Source organism: Parus major, chromosome 1A, assembly GCF_001522545.3.
Source record: "Parus major isolate Abel chromosome 1A, Parus_major1.1, whole genome shotgun sequence".
Taxonomy (NCBI): Eukaryota; Metazoa; Chordata; class Aves; order Passeriformes; family Paridae; genus Parus; species Parus major.
The window spans coordinates 49774778-49788764 of NC_031773.1; the positions used below are offsets into that span (position 1 = coordinate 49774778).

Genomic DNA, 13987 nt, shown 5'->3' on the forward strand with positions numbered 1-13987 from the left:
TTTGTTTAGTATTTTTGATGTGTTTTGCCTCTTGCTTACACAGTTATGGGACGTGGGCAGCTGCTCTGCTATTCTGATTGCATCAAGCTGGGCAGAACTGTGTCAGAACAGCAGAATGCTGTCCCAGAAAACCTTTCCCCCAAATTCTGCTTTTGTTTGTGTAGCTGGGAAGCCATACCACTTTAAAGTAGGGATAAATTTAAATTCATACTAGCATAATTTATTGTGTGGCCGCTCGTTAACTTGGAACAAGTACCTTATTCTATTTTAGTTTGTCACGTGGAGGCAATTTGATAAGCTGGGAGGCGAGGTGGGGAGGAAAGTCCATACCAAAACTGTCTCTGTTAGGAAGCAAGTGCTCAGCTAGATGAGTAAGACACAGCCATAGTTCTGAAATGCTCTGCAATGGTTGATCATATTCTCCTTTCACCCCAGGCAAAGGCGGGGTAGAACGTGTTCCCTCAAACCCTTGTTGAAAGTGCTTTATCCCATGAGCTGTTTTCTGGGATGGATTGAGAATGCATGTGGCATTTCCAACAGCCCCACGTGGCCGTTTGCTGGTGGGTCTGAGGTAATGGCAGAACTGTACTTACACTACAGGGGAATCGTCAGTGTGGTCCAGTCCTAGTTTGTGATTCATTCAATTAAAAATACTTGGTGAGAGTATGTCTGATACTACCATCTGGTGACTTTTAATAATATATATTCTTAGGAAGGTGGTTCTTTAATTAAGGAATTAACCTTAATTTTTGTAGGCTTAGCATCTGAAGAAATGCTCAGACTTAAGCTGCTCTATTTCTAGAAGAGTCAAATCTTTCTTTTTCGGATCTCCCCGTTGTCTCCTTAAGGATCAGCTAATTGAACTGCTGCTGCTTGTTAAGTGAAAGACCAAGTGGGACTGTGAGAGACAGAATGGGCAAAGCTTTTCTCTGTCTGAGGTTCTGGAACAGCCTCTGAACTGAAGGAAAACTGCCTCCACGCTATTCTTTTTTCTTCCTCTTTGTCCACTGCCCCCAAAGGAATATGCAAAGGCACTGTGGCTGTCATGTAATGTCTAAACTACCAAGAGAAAACAACTTGTCTTCTTTGATGTTGAAATTCTGCATCTGGGCACCTTTTAGTTTCTCATGTAATGAGCAAAACCATTTTGATGGACATACAGCATTACCAAGATCAGTGCTTATATAAGTGGTCCCAAAAGAAAGCTGTGCTACGATCACCTTCACTACCAAGTGTCTTAGCCCAGAAGTATACTTATTTGCTTCCTGAAGCAGTGCCAAGTATTTAGAGCTCTCCTTGAAAGAAGGTCCAGACCCAAGGTACAGGTAATTTATTTTCTAGAAAATCTGTGTATACTTTCTTTTCCCCCCTTTCATACTGTGCCTTTGGTAATAACTAAGGCGATGGAGCCTGTCTGGCTTCAGAAGCTTCTTTTGGACTTGCTGCATGTTACATTCAGGTGTTCTGGAGTTGTCTCAAGATTGTATAATTAAAAACTATTCTGCAATGAACGTAGAGCAATGGACTGGGGTAGAAAGGAAAGATGAAGTTATATCTTCTGTATGCTGCTGGTGTATCAAGACTACTGGCAGGTTTATTTTGCAACTTAATCACTAATAGATTCTTGTGAGTTATTGTTCTGTTAAAGCTGCCTTGCTGGGCGCTGGCTTGTTAGCATCGAGAATAAAACCTCAGTTATGGAAACACAGGCTTTTGACAGGGAATTTTTCAAACTCAGAAGAGTGTTCATCACTGCCTTACATTTTTCCTTTGCAGTAATTTCAGAGGTAGACTTCGGACAATCTAAGTTTTGCCTGAATTAACTTGAGTCCTTGTCTGGCAGCTGAAGTTGTCTGGGCAGGATCTGTACTTCCAACTTAAGGGAGACTCTGCCTACAAAAATCTTAACTTTAGGATTGAGAGTGTTTGTCTGTCTCTCTTGACAGCTGTGACAGTGTAGGTTGGGTATTGGAAGAACTTGGAAGAACTTCTGGCTGAAGAAGATCCAGGCTTGTGATTTCACGGATCCCCTTTGGTATACAGGTTTCTGGACTTGGCTAATATTACCATTCTACTGGGTGGCTGTAAGAAAGCTAAACAAAACAAAAAGTGCCGATTGCCCAGCAGACAGAAGTCTTGCAATATGCTCCTTTAGCAGAGCGACTTCATATTATTGTTCTGCCTCCTTTTTCCATGTCCTTCCCTAAAGCAGAGTTTGTTGAGGCTTTGAAAATAAGAGGTAGTTAAGAAGTAATGACTTCTAATTCTGACCTGTTCTCCTCTTATGCTGTGTATTTGTAATTGTTTTTTCAAACTGTTCTAGTTTTCCAGTCTAGACAAACCATTAATATTTAACAGCTACATGTAGATGATGCAGTGAAGACCTAAGAGCAGTAACAGGATGCAGGTATCTCATGTCCAGAGTTTAGAGTGTGCATGATGCCTGCTGTTAAGCCACTTTAGATCAGTTTCAGAACTACAGAGCTTGGTTGGAGAGTGTTTAGAGTGATAGTGGCACATGCAGACAAACTTTATCACTCTTAAGTAAATTGCCTTGCAAATGGAGAATGTGCTGCAGAAAAAGGTGGAAAAGGGAGATCTCCAGCGCTTGGAGGAGAAAATACATGACCAGAAGCTATTTCAGAGCTCCAGTTTTATTAAGTACTATCTTTGGAATTTTTCTCTCTCCATAATTTTTTTTTTTAATTGTGCATTTTATCCATAAAAACTGGATGTGTAATGACTGAAGTTCCACTGTCTGCCTGAGGTATTTCCTTGGCAGAAACAGCGAATATGATGGGGCAATCTTTGCTGCTCTACGTTTTTGCTGTTTTCTTTAGCTTTGGGTTCCTTGGGCCTTTTGCCAGGGGGCTTTTACTTTCCTTGGATTCAAAGTGTATTTTTGGTAATTTAATTTGTGCTAATGTGTTTTTGGACTATTAATCCTAATGAGCATGAGGACTCAGCAGCACTAACTAATCAGACAGAGTTTCAGGCAAGTAATGGCTCCTATGGCTTTACCAACCCATTCAAATTCTTTCCTGTGATGTCCTTATTATGCTAATCCAACACACTGGTTTGCTGCTACTCTACATCCCCCAGAACTGCTGGTTTCATTTCTACTTTAATGCATCTAGTTCCTGATCTGCGACATTTGCCTGCTTAACATGTTTCACTTGCAGAGAAGGCACTGGCTGTGTGCTGAGTTATTCACTCACCTGCATAGCTGATCCACCACCAAATCTTGCTCTTGAGATCAGGACATCTATGTAAAACTGGCAGGTTTCTGAAATGTGAGAAAAATCCAGTTTCTGCAGTCACCCATGTGTTGTCATGTTTGCTTCTGTGTGCCATTTTGGAATACTGAGCTTTCCTGTGCGTGCTCTGCTTACATTTATGTCCTCGCCACTTGACTCTCTAATGATTCCAGGGTCAGAATAGCACCTAAACCATAAGTAAATTTTCTTGTCGTTGTTGATATCAAATCTGTGAAGAAAAAGGAAAATCTCGCAGCTCTTTGAAAAAACATTATATCCATTCCAGCAAACAAGCAATAAATGTAGCCCTAGAGAGAGGAATGGGTCCTTTCCAGTTTCATTCTCACTTGGAGTGAGCAAAATCCACCTTTGTGCTTAGGGCATGGGACCTGCTTTGGTGCAAAATGAGAATCTTTTGCAGCTCTGTAGATATAATCTTGGTGCTGTTTGTCTAACACTAGTATGAACTGGCTGAGCTGCTTGATCTATTTAGCTGCTATGGAAATCAGTACATATCCAGCCAGAAAATGCATCCTTGCTTGCTGGCATGTTTCCTACATTTACATCAGTCTTTAAAAAGCAGAGACATATTGTAAGCTGCTCATCAGATCCCTGATGACCCAGTTTAGCAGATGTAGTGATTGGCTAATTGTTTAAGATGCCATTTTTGGTGGGTGAGAGGAAGAGCATCAGCCAGGCTTCTAGCGATGAAGAGTTAGATTCAGCAGAGGTAAGAGCTCTTTAGTGGGAGTAACCAGATAAGGCTTGGATTAATTTGTCTGGAGAACAGAAAATTATGCAGAAGATTTATAAATGTAGTTCATAAAATGAAACTGTTGGTGTAATTCCTTTGTAAAAATCAATGTGGGGTAATGGCTATATATCATGGAAATATCTGAGATTCCATACTGCATTGCTGTGTCCTCACAGTACCACAGTTTTTAGCAATTAAAAAAAAAAAAAAGAAAGTGGTAAATGTCTGGCACTGCCATGGCTGCACTTCAAGCATCATGAGACTATGGCTATATTATGTTCTTATAGCTATACTTGTAATTGTGACTTAACATACTTGCTTTAAAAACAGTCTGAACAAAGCAGGCAAAACAATGTGCAGGGCTGTGGTCTTGGCATTTCCCAAAAATGTTCCTCTGTCTCCAGACATCAAAGAGAGCAGTGCATGTGAAGCAAAGTTCTGAGTTTTGAGAGCACAGGGAAAAACTTGTGTAATCTTCATGCCGTGCTTAGTACACAGAAAGGGGAAAATTAGGTGAGTGCTACCACAGTGGCATGTAAAACAGTATGTCTAGAAAGAGAGAAGTGTAGGTAGGAGCTGGAAAAAACAAAATTACATTTTTAAATTAATTTTTAATGTTATTAAAAAAATAACAAAGTTCACCAGTAACTAGATGGGTGATAGTTGAGAGAGTTGGGACCTGTGTGATTGATAAATGCACAAACATCAGAATGTTGTTTTTTTGGTTGGTTTTTTTTTTAACACTCCTGGGATTCAAAATAACAAATAGAGGAGCCAGAGCTACTGGTGCAGAACATGAAACTAGTTATAATAGGGATAATATCAATCTGCAAGAATAGTAATCATGGCTTTAACATGTATTCAAGATTATGTGTGGTTCAGATAGGGTAGATGTAAAAAGTGATAGGCTGTATTGTATGCAGTAGACTGTAAGGAAGAAAGCAGAGCAATACTGATAATGTAGGATTTGTTTCTGGTCACATTGATGTGGGGAAGAATGGTAAAAAGAGGTCCCAGGGGAAGTACTGTGAGTCTGCTGTAATCCCTCATAGGATTGGATTCAGATAGAAACTTGAGGCTCAAAAATTATACTATTCCCAGTACCATTAGAGAGATAAATATTAGTATGAGAAATCAATTTCTCAGATACAGCTTGGAGAACAAATGCTGCTAATAATCATTGGATCAAAAGATATTGTCATTGTAGCATCATCACCTGTTATTGACACAGTGAGTGGATTATTGGTGCTATGACTGTTACAGGAAAACAAGCTGTTTAGGAGCCTCCATCTCTCCCCACCTTTGGATGGGATATAAGCTTTTCTACATGAAGCAATACGTTTAACCAAGTCAGTGCAGCCCTGAATGTAGAATGGTGTGGTTTGGGGTTGGTGGGCCTTTTTTTGGTTGGTTGAGATTTTTTAAATTTGTTTTCTAGAGGCACTTTGGATATAAATTAGTGATGGTCTATATAAAGGGGAAAATCCTCTAAGAAGAAACCGTAGTTTAACCTAATAAAGGCCGTTAGGTGAAAAAACAAGCAATTTTACAAAAGAGAAATTATCAGCAGGGATAGCTGTGCCTTTAAAATCAGTAGGGATGAAATAAGAACTGCCAAAAATCAGGCTGAATTAAACCTTAAAAATGTTGCTAAGGAAATGGGTGACAGTTTCTCAAAATACAATTGCAGAGAAGGGAGGCGGGGGGGGGCACTTAGTGTTGAGGATAAGGTAGTTAATGAGATGGTCTTGTGGTCACAGAATTGAACAAGTCTTAGGTTGTTTTAAGTAAAGTTGATCTTGGGAGCAAGGGCAATATTGGTAATAGGCAAGAACCCACCACAGAAGCAGTCACACTGGACATTTCAAAGATGCTAGTTAGTGCAGGTAGGCTGGGCTGGGAAGCAGAGTTGCCTGGGGAAGGGGGGGTGCCGATTCCCAAGAGTGGAAGAACTGGTTCATGCAGTTGCAGATCTGATAGAAGTTTTAATCTATCAAATAGGAGTGCTATCATATGTTTGGAAAACAGGAGGTGGAATAGACCTATTGCTGGTGGGGAATGATCTGAGAAAATACAGACCTAACCTCAGCTGCATGCTGACACACAAATATTAATGAAAGGCCTGGGTACAAATAAAAAATGTGATAAAAGGCAACACAAATCAATTAAAATTGGGTTGTGCCTTATCAGCTTGTCTGTTTTTAAGATAACCAATTTTCTTACCTTGATAATGTGTGTTTTACATAATGGGATGACGTCTCTTACTCTATAGACAGGTTCTACAGCATCTGATGTGGTGCTACAGAAGGAAGTACTAATGAGACTAGAGAAGATGCTGTTTAGTGCTGGAATTGTGAAACAGAGCTGATGTTGTTCTGGGTGATGTCTTTAAAAATAAAGATGACCACAGGCTAGATCAGGTGCAAGAACATGCTTCTAGAGGTTGGGGAATAGCCAGCGTGTCATGTGACAGAATACTGGAACAGCTGCTTGGTTGGTTAGAGAGGGAATACGTGAGGAAGGTTAATTGTAAGGGAAAGAGAAAATACGGCTAAGCCACAGGACAGCACTGGCACAAGAACAAAGGAAAGACACAAATTGGTCAGGAGTAGCATTAAGCTGGAGAACAGAGATCCCAGATATTCTAGGGGTGGTGTAGCTGCAAAACCCAGCTCTAAGATATAGTGTGATAAATTCTATGAAAAGTTAAGATTATCTTTTATGATAGTGGTTGATTTGATTCTGTGTGTCAGGAGATCTTTTCCAGTCTTCATATTTCTGTAAATGTAAAACTATTCATATATGTAAGCATCTGCAGGAACAAGGCTATGATTTTATGACAGTTACCTAACTTGTGTTACTGGAAATGCATGGGCATAGTAGGTTGCATGGTAATGTAGTTGGACTATTATCTTGAAACAGAATTATTGAGTGCAGCGCCATCTTATATTTGACTAATATTCGTTGCAAGTCAGTGTGCAGTAGTAAACCAGTCCTTGTGGCCAGTCTTGCAGAAAATTCAGTAGTTTATTAGTGGTCAGTAAAGTCCTGCTGTGTCCATCTTGGCACATACGAGTTTTAAACTAGCTTTTGTCCTTTAATTACCTGAGGGACACAGGAAGTGTGATGCTTTGTTACCAAAGTATCATCCGAATATCTTGATGCTGGTTAAGTCACAGTATATAAGTTTGCATCAAAAACTTTATAGCATGGCAGTTTTATTGGATCTGTAGTTAAAACAGCAGAGGAGCTTGGGTGATGTTCCCTTTCCTTGTTTTGTTTTGCCCATTTGATGGGTATTTATAGATAGGAAGATATCTGCACTAGGATTTGGAAATGTTTTATTCCCCTAAGGCTTGGTTGGAAATGACAAGAATTGGATTGTGAAATAAATGTAAGGTTTTTAACTTAGTTAGGGATTTGGTTTTAGAACCTGGGGCAGTAATATGAAGTAGCAAAAACAGGCTGTGGAAAAGACTTTGGGTTTGTATAAATTAATGCCTTTTCATAAAAAGATTTTATTGGAGATACTAAATTGCTTGAGCGCATAGTAATGAGCTATGCAAAAGAATGAAGGGCGGGCAGCTTTCGAACATGTAGTTACAGAAAGAGAAGGAAATAAAAAAGTATTGGTCGTTCAGAGGAAGCCAGATTCTATCTGTGCCCCCAGGCAGGGCATGCAGGGATTGCTGAAAGGTAGCCAGAAAGCCCTCTGCTGAGGTGGGGACGTAATGGTGAGGAGGAAGGGAATAATGGTGAACTCCAGAAAGCTGTTTTGGGTCTGTTTGAGGTGAAATAAGTTGGCCAAAGGCAGAATGAGATGGAAGTTCATTGTGAGATCCTCATCCTTTTTCCCCAGTGAAGAGATCTGGAAGCATAGCTGTTTTCCCATTTATGGGCAACTAATTTCTCTGTCTGTGCAAATCTTCACACAGAAACAATGGCTATAGAAACTTCTATTTATTTATTTATTTTAGATGTAGAAAATGCCATGCTTTATACTCCCCAAATTGGTCATGCTCCTTTTGTAAGGAAGGAGTGGCCCTGTGGCCCTAGGAAAGATGATGAGAGTGGGTGACAGCTGCTATAACCACTCACCCAGCTCATAGCTGTCCTTTTCTGAGGCCCTCAGAAAGAAGGGGCAGTGGGGGCAGAGGATGAGCCAAGAGCTGTCCTGCTGGGCTGAGTGGGTCAGAGGGCTGTGGATTAGGCACCCTTTACCTGAATGACAAAGGTTTGCGAATGCAAATTGTGCTAGATAATGATCCACTTATTTAACCTCTTGAAAAAAAATAAATCTCAAGTTTAACTCTTTCTGAAGGGGAGGAAATTGAGTGACAATAGAAGGGCAGCTGCCCTAGAGCTAGGCTGAGGGAGCTGTTTAGTAGTGTACAGCAGCACTACAGCAAAGTTAAAGATTAGAAATGCAAAAACCCCCTGACTTTATGCATTTAAAATGATGTGTGTGGGGGAAATTTGGCTAGCCCTTCTTGGGTTTGATCACTGTAGCATGTTTATTTTTGAAACCTCAGAGGGAGGGGTTTTATCCCTGCTATCCTTTGGAGGAAGGTGGGAATCTTTTGTGGGCTTGGGCTGTTAACTCTTTGAGAACCCAGGTTTGGTCCAGTGTCAACGTGGTGTGGGTTTTTTGTAGTGATGGGTGAAACGTCGTGTAATTTGTTACGGGAGGTCAGGCCCCCTTGGTGCACCCCCTGGCTGTGGTGAATCTTTTAAGAATCAGCGTTGGGCTCTCGGATGTCTGGTAATGTGGCCGGCATGTAGGCTGCTGGGGTGAGCCTGCTGGCTGAGCAACTCCCCATCTGTCCCTGTCGGTCAGGGAGCAGATTCCTCCCTGGGAATGAGGAGGATGGGCTTCCTAAAATGGGCACAACAACTGGCCCTGCCCAGCCTTGCCCCCTTCTCCCTGCTGCTCAGCACCCTGTGTGACAGAGTTAATCCCCCTCACCGCCCCCAGTTTGACTGGAACAGCTGAGGGGGACAACCCACCGGCCCAAGGCTGGGGCAGTGGGGGCCATTCCAGGGCCCAGCTCCCCCCGCCGGCCCCGGTTCCGGCAGCTGTCCCTGCTTGCCTCAGCTGGGGAGGGAGGGAGAAGCGTTAAACGATATGGGCACACACTCCCTTATGAAAGAGATCCCTTCAGTTTGAGATATCAGTGTGGCTTCTCCCCTCTCCCTCCCTCCTTCCCTGATACCAGAGGGTTTTACTATGCTAATCCCAGCACCTGTCCCTGCAGAGGACAAGCAAGAAGGGTATGGTGGTGGGGGAGGAACAGTCCCATATGTTTTTCCCTGTCCTGGATTGGGAGTGTTCCCTCTGACGCACCTAGAGCCCAGAACATATGCTCTTTTCAGATCCTAAATGCTGTTTGCTTCCTCCCATCCCTGGCAGCAGTGGCTGCGAAGATCCTGTGTCCCCCTCTTCCTGGCAGTTGCTCTGTTTGCTGCCCGGGAATCGCAGGACACTCCTCAGTCGAGGCTTGCAGGGCTGTTTTCAGTAGAGGATTTCTAATTTTAGGAGCCTCTGCCGCCTATGGTTGAGTGCTGCCTTGCTGGATCCCAGAAGAGAGGGGCTGAGCTGTGCCGAGCCAGGCAGCTCCTTTTTATTTTCAGCTGAGCTAGTGTCAACCTGAGTGGCCCCAGAGGCCTGAGCCAAGCACTGCGCAGGGCTGCCAGAGTCCTTCCCACAAGGCTGAAAGACGGAGACTCGGATTTGAAGCTTCCAGTCCTGTGTCCATTTGGCCTTTAGCTGGAGGATCTTTGGCTATGTATGGTGTGTATTGTATGGATTACCAATACCCAGTTGTTCAGGTAAGCAGAAGGACAGTGGCGACTTTAAGGAGTTTTGCTCTCTATGTTGTTTGGACAAACCTGGAGCTTATGTGCTGGTTTTGTAGGACACTGCTTCCAAGCTGGGCTTCTTGAGTCCCAGGCCTCTGCCCAGAGACTCTGATAGAGGGCTTTGAAGCTCCTGCGCCTGAGCAGTACCATTTGATACTTTTTAACTCCGAGACTTGTCTTGTTTGAGACTTCTGTATTTTGGTTCGCATTTTTGGTCTTTTTCTTTAATCGTTTGTTTGTAGGGGGGGTTGAACTGACAGCAGTGCTGTGCTCTGCAAACTAGTGTGTTGTTGCGTGTCTTACTGCGTTGTTGGGGCACATGTGACTTGTACGTGTGACTGCAGCCTGTCTCTCAGGGATGCTAAGCCACCCAGAGCAGCTTCTCACCTATTCTCCTCCTCCCTCCTCCAAAATCACCCACAAAACCTCTGGCAAAGTCTCTTTTGTCACGTTATTACTTTTGGAGGTCCAGAGAGGATGTGTAGGGCGAAAGGAACGGGTGGATTTGAGAGCAGCGCTCGGAGCTGGGCGAAGCCTGTATTGCAGCCTCTGCTGGGGGAGGGGGTTATATTTGGAGCACACGTGAGATTTGCTGGCCCAGTGTGTGGAGTCTTGGAGAAGACAGAGCCTGTGTGGGTCAGGCTCAAATACTTTGGGAGCCAAGTGAAAGATGATGTTCTTTAGGCAGTCCTTGGCTATTCAGTGCCAGCACTCCATGTTCTTACAGTTTATCCAGAAAATGTGAAATGTAGACTAGAGGTTCAGGATTATCTATGGTGAGATACATCAGATAGCCACTAAATAGTATTTTGTTAGGTTACCTTGTATCAGGGGTTTTATTACCCACATGAATGGAATCCACCAGCAGAAGTGTGTCTCTTGGTTGTTAAGATTTGTTCCTGATAAATTGGTTCTTTGCACTTGAAACTCTTTTTTTTTCCTCCCTCTGGCCTTGGTCCAGCTGGCAGGTTTGCTCCATCTAAACTCGAGCCAGCACAGAAATGCAGGTAATGGGATGTTAAAATTGAAGGCTATGCTTCCTTTCCACCTTTAGCAGGGTGGTAAATAACATAACAAAAAAAAAAAAAAACCCAAAAAAACAAACCCAAAAAAACCAAACCAAGATATCCTGAGAGCAGAATGTTTGGGGATTCCTCCTCTTCCTCGTTCCATGCTTTCTACGAGTGTTAAACTAACCCAAGAATTTAACAGTGTACATGTAGACTACTTAGTCAAACTACAGGTTAGTTCTTCATCAGTGTGCTTTCAGTGGCCTTGTCCTTTGGCCTGCTGCATAAACATCTTTCTCCAGCTTCTTTTCCATTTGGATTTGAATGGTAGGAGCTAACCAGAAACCATCATGTACATCTGTGTGAACACAGGAGAGGATATAAAAGTGTGACAGACATGCTCAGGTGGGAGCAAGGAGCTTTGCCTGGCATGATGAGGATTATCAGCTGTGCCCTGGCACTGCAGAGATAGACTAGTTAAATTTGCCCACAGTTATTTCAAAACGCTACTTCTACAACACAGTAATGAAATTTCGATGCATATGTGCCCATGATGCATGAGAAACCATAAGAACTCATAAGTATTGGCATCTAGAGCTCTTCTGAATACATTGCTTTTTGAATAAATGCAGTAAGTAGGAAGGGGTGATCTTGTGGCTCTGAGCTATGTGTTCTTCAGGCTTCCAGCCTTCAGCTCTGCTCGTGCTTCTCTGTTCTTTTCAGCAGTAAGATCTGCAGTTTGGGTTTTGGTTTTGCTTAGTAGAAGGTGGCAAACTGTGATGGTAAATTCAGGAGCGGTTCTATGATTCTCATGTAGGAGAAGCTAAGTGGAGGTCCGCCGAATTATTCTGCATGGCCATGACACAGCATTTGACCCCACATCCCTCAGTGAGGAAAGATGACTTGCGCTAATTTTCTGTGGGCCTTGTTCATTATCAGATGTTGCCCTACATCTCTATTAGAACCCAAGACAACAAAAATCTCAAGTGTTGCCACTTGTGATCATGTTTTGCATTATGTGTTTTAAGCTTTTGAAACTCTGTATCAGATTTTTATTTCATATGGTTTTGCAGCAGAGGGAACACTTGCAGACTTGGGTTTCTTGTTGCCTGAGCGCATCCACTGAAAATTTGGTCTTTTCTCTGCTCAACGGGAATAAAGGTGGATATATTGCAAGCATGGGGGAGGAGATGCTTTCTGGCCCACAATGGAGATGAAAGAGGGAGACCAGCAGTAGATCACACTGAAGGGAATTCCCACTCTGCTGGTGCATGAGCAAAGCAGATGTACCAACTGGGTGGTGGGAGGCAGTGCAAGAAAAGGTTCAGTGCATGGTTGGGCATTTCATTTTCCTTAGAAGACTCCTTCTGATAGAAAGTGTTTCTGGAGGCTCCTCAGGTGAAGGCCAAAATGGAGCAGAAATGGTGCTATTCTGGTTAACAGTAGTGGAATGATGTCCAGAAGACATGTGCTACAGCCCTAGATCTGGGACAACAAGATGCTACCTCACGGCACAGGCAAGACTAGGTGAACACAGCAGTTAAAGTACTTAAGTGGAGAGAATAAAGACGTTACCCTGAGTGATTTGCAGAGGTCTGATGAATGAAATACACAATGCTGAAACCTGGTGCTTTGTCATGTCCAAGGTTTAAGGAGGTCACTGTGGTTTTTGCCGCTTTTAAATGGAATTTATGCTTGACCTAGAACTGTGCTCCAGAATCTCAGATTTGTAATATCGGGGAGAAGACCAAATCCACTACTATTCCTGGTTTTGCAACATTGCATTTAAGTATGTAGTATTGTAAGTTGCAAGTTACCAGAGAGGATGAGATAACACAGAAAAACGTGGACTCTGACTCAGAGGCCTGTGGGCTGCAGCCATGGAGGCTGGCTCGCTCCCAGAGGATCCCACACCACGGTTTGGTTGTGTTGGGCGGCTGGCCCATGGCTCTCTGCCTCCATGCACTGGTGGCACGTAAGGGCTTCTGGTGTCTTGATCTCTTGCTTTTCACAACAGAGGAGGGATTGGCTTGTGACACATGTTCCTGCTGGCCTGCTGAATGAGGAAAGGGCAAGGGAAGGAAAAGAAGAAGGGAGGGAGCCAGAGGTCAGTTTGCAGTGAGTGAAATTGGGAAACCAAAATGCATCGTGGGTCAGCATGGGCTGCCTTGAGAGCAGTGCTGTGGCAGAAGCCCATGAAGCAAAACCATTGGTCTTTTTTTTTTTTTTTAATGTAAATTATAACTGGGCATATTCATGCAAAGAACACATGGGAATGCAAGGTGTTACTGTGCCGTAATTTGGCTTCTCTGCTGCTAAAGCTTGGGGAGTCTCTTGAGTACCAGGTGTCAAGAAGAGATACATCAGAAGCACGACTTGCCTGAGCCGGTTTTATCTCTGCGTCATGAGCACTGGAGCATCAGTACAGTCTTCTTGTCTAACTGTGGGATTGGCAGACCTGTGCTCAGCACTGTCCGTGGGTTTCCATGGGTGCAATGTTGGGAAAAATCAATCAGAGCATCTCAGATCCCGTCTGGCAAATGGGGTAGCAGTGTATCGCTCTGTTTTACGGGGTCGCTGAGAGAACAGATGCTCTCAACCGTGGCATGCTCAGGTGCTCAGGGCCAGATGCTTGCTGAAGATAAATGGGAGGGGAAAAAAGCAAGCTGGGAAGGAGTCCAGCGGTCTCCAGGTTTTATGATGATAGAAATGCAGATCCTGGCACGGATACTGCTTCCGGTTCAGCCAACACACAACACACCGTGTAACCCACGCGTTCTCCCTTTTGTGGCAGGAGGGAGGTCTGTGTAAAACTGACAGCTATCTCTCCAGCATCCTCCAGCCGGGAGATGCTCTCTCCCGCCTGCTGAGGTCCAGGCGGAGGCCTGGGGCGCTGGGAATGGTAGGTGCGGAGGAGCTCGGGCCGGCCGTGAGGTTCTGCCGGCCGGGACCGGCGCTGCACGGGGCCACCCACCTTCGCTTTTGTTTCCAGCTCGCGTTTGCGCCTTCTCCGAGCCTCCCGGTTCCCGGGGAGCAGTGGGGAGTCCCGGCGTGCAGGCGAGGGAGCGCCTCGGTGGGGCGGGGGCTGGCCGGGCCGTGCCGAGCCC

The 13987-nt window shown here is 44.0% G+C and overlaps 1 protein-coding gene across 14 annotated transcripts in view; it reads left to right on the forward strand.

The window, feature by feature from the left end:
* The window catches only part of RBFOX2 (RNA binding fox-1 homolog 2), a 170984-nt gene that overhangs the window by 70100 nt on the left and 86897 nt on the right, over positions 1-13987 (forward strand). Inside the window, exon 1 of one of the 14 annotated variants that reach the window (XM_033514302.1) lies at positions 9701-9840. The exons of the other annotated variants lie outside the window; for them this stretch is intronic. Coding sequence (XP_033370193.1) covers positions 9796-9840 — 45 coding nt within the window. The 5' untranslated portion in view covers positions 9701-9795. Of the gene's footprint in view, positions 1-9700; positions 9841-13987 lie in introns of those variants that run through there. 14 annotated transcript variants of the gene reach the window in all.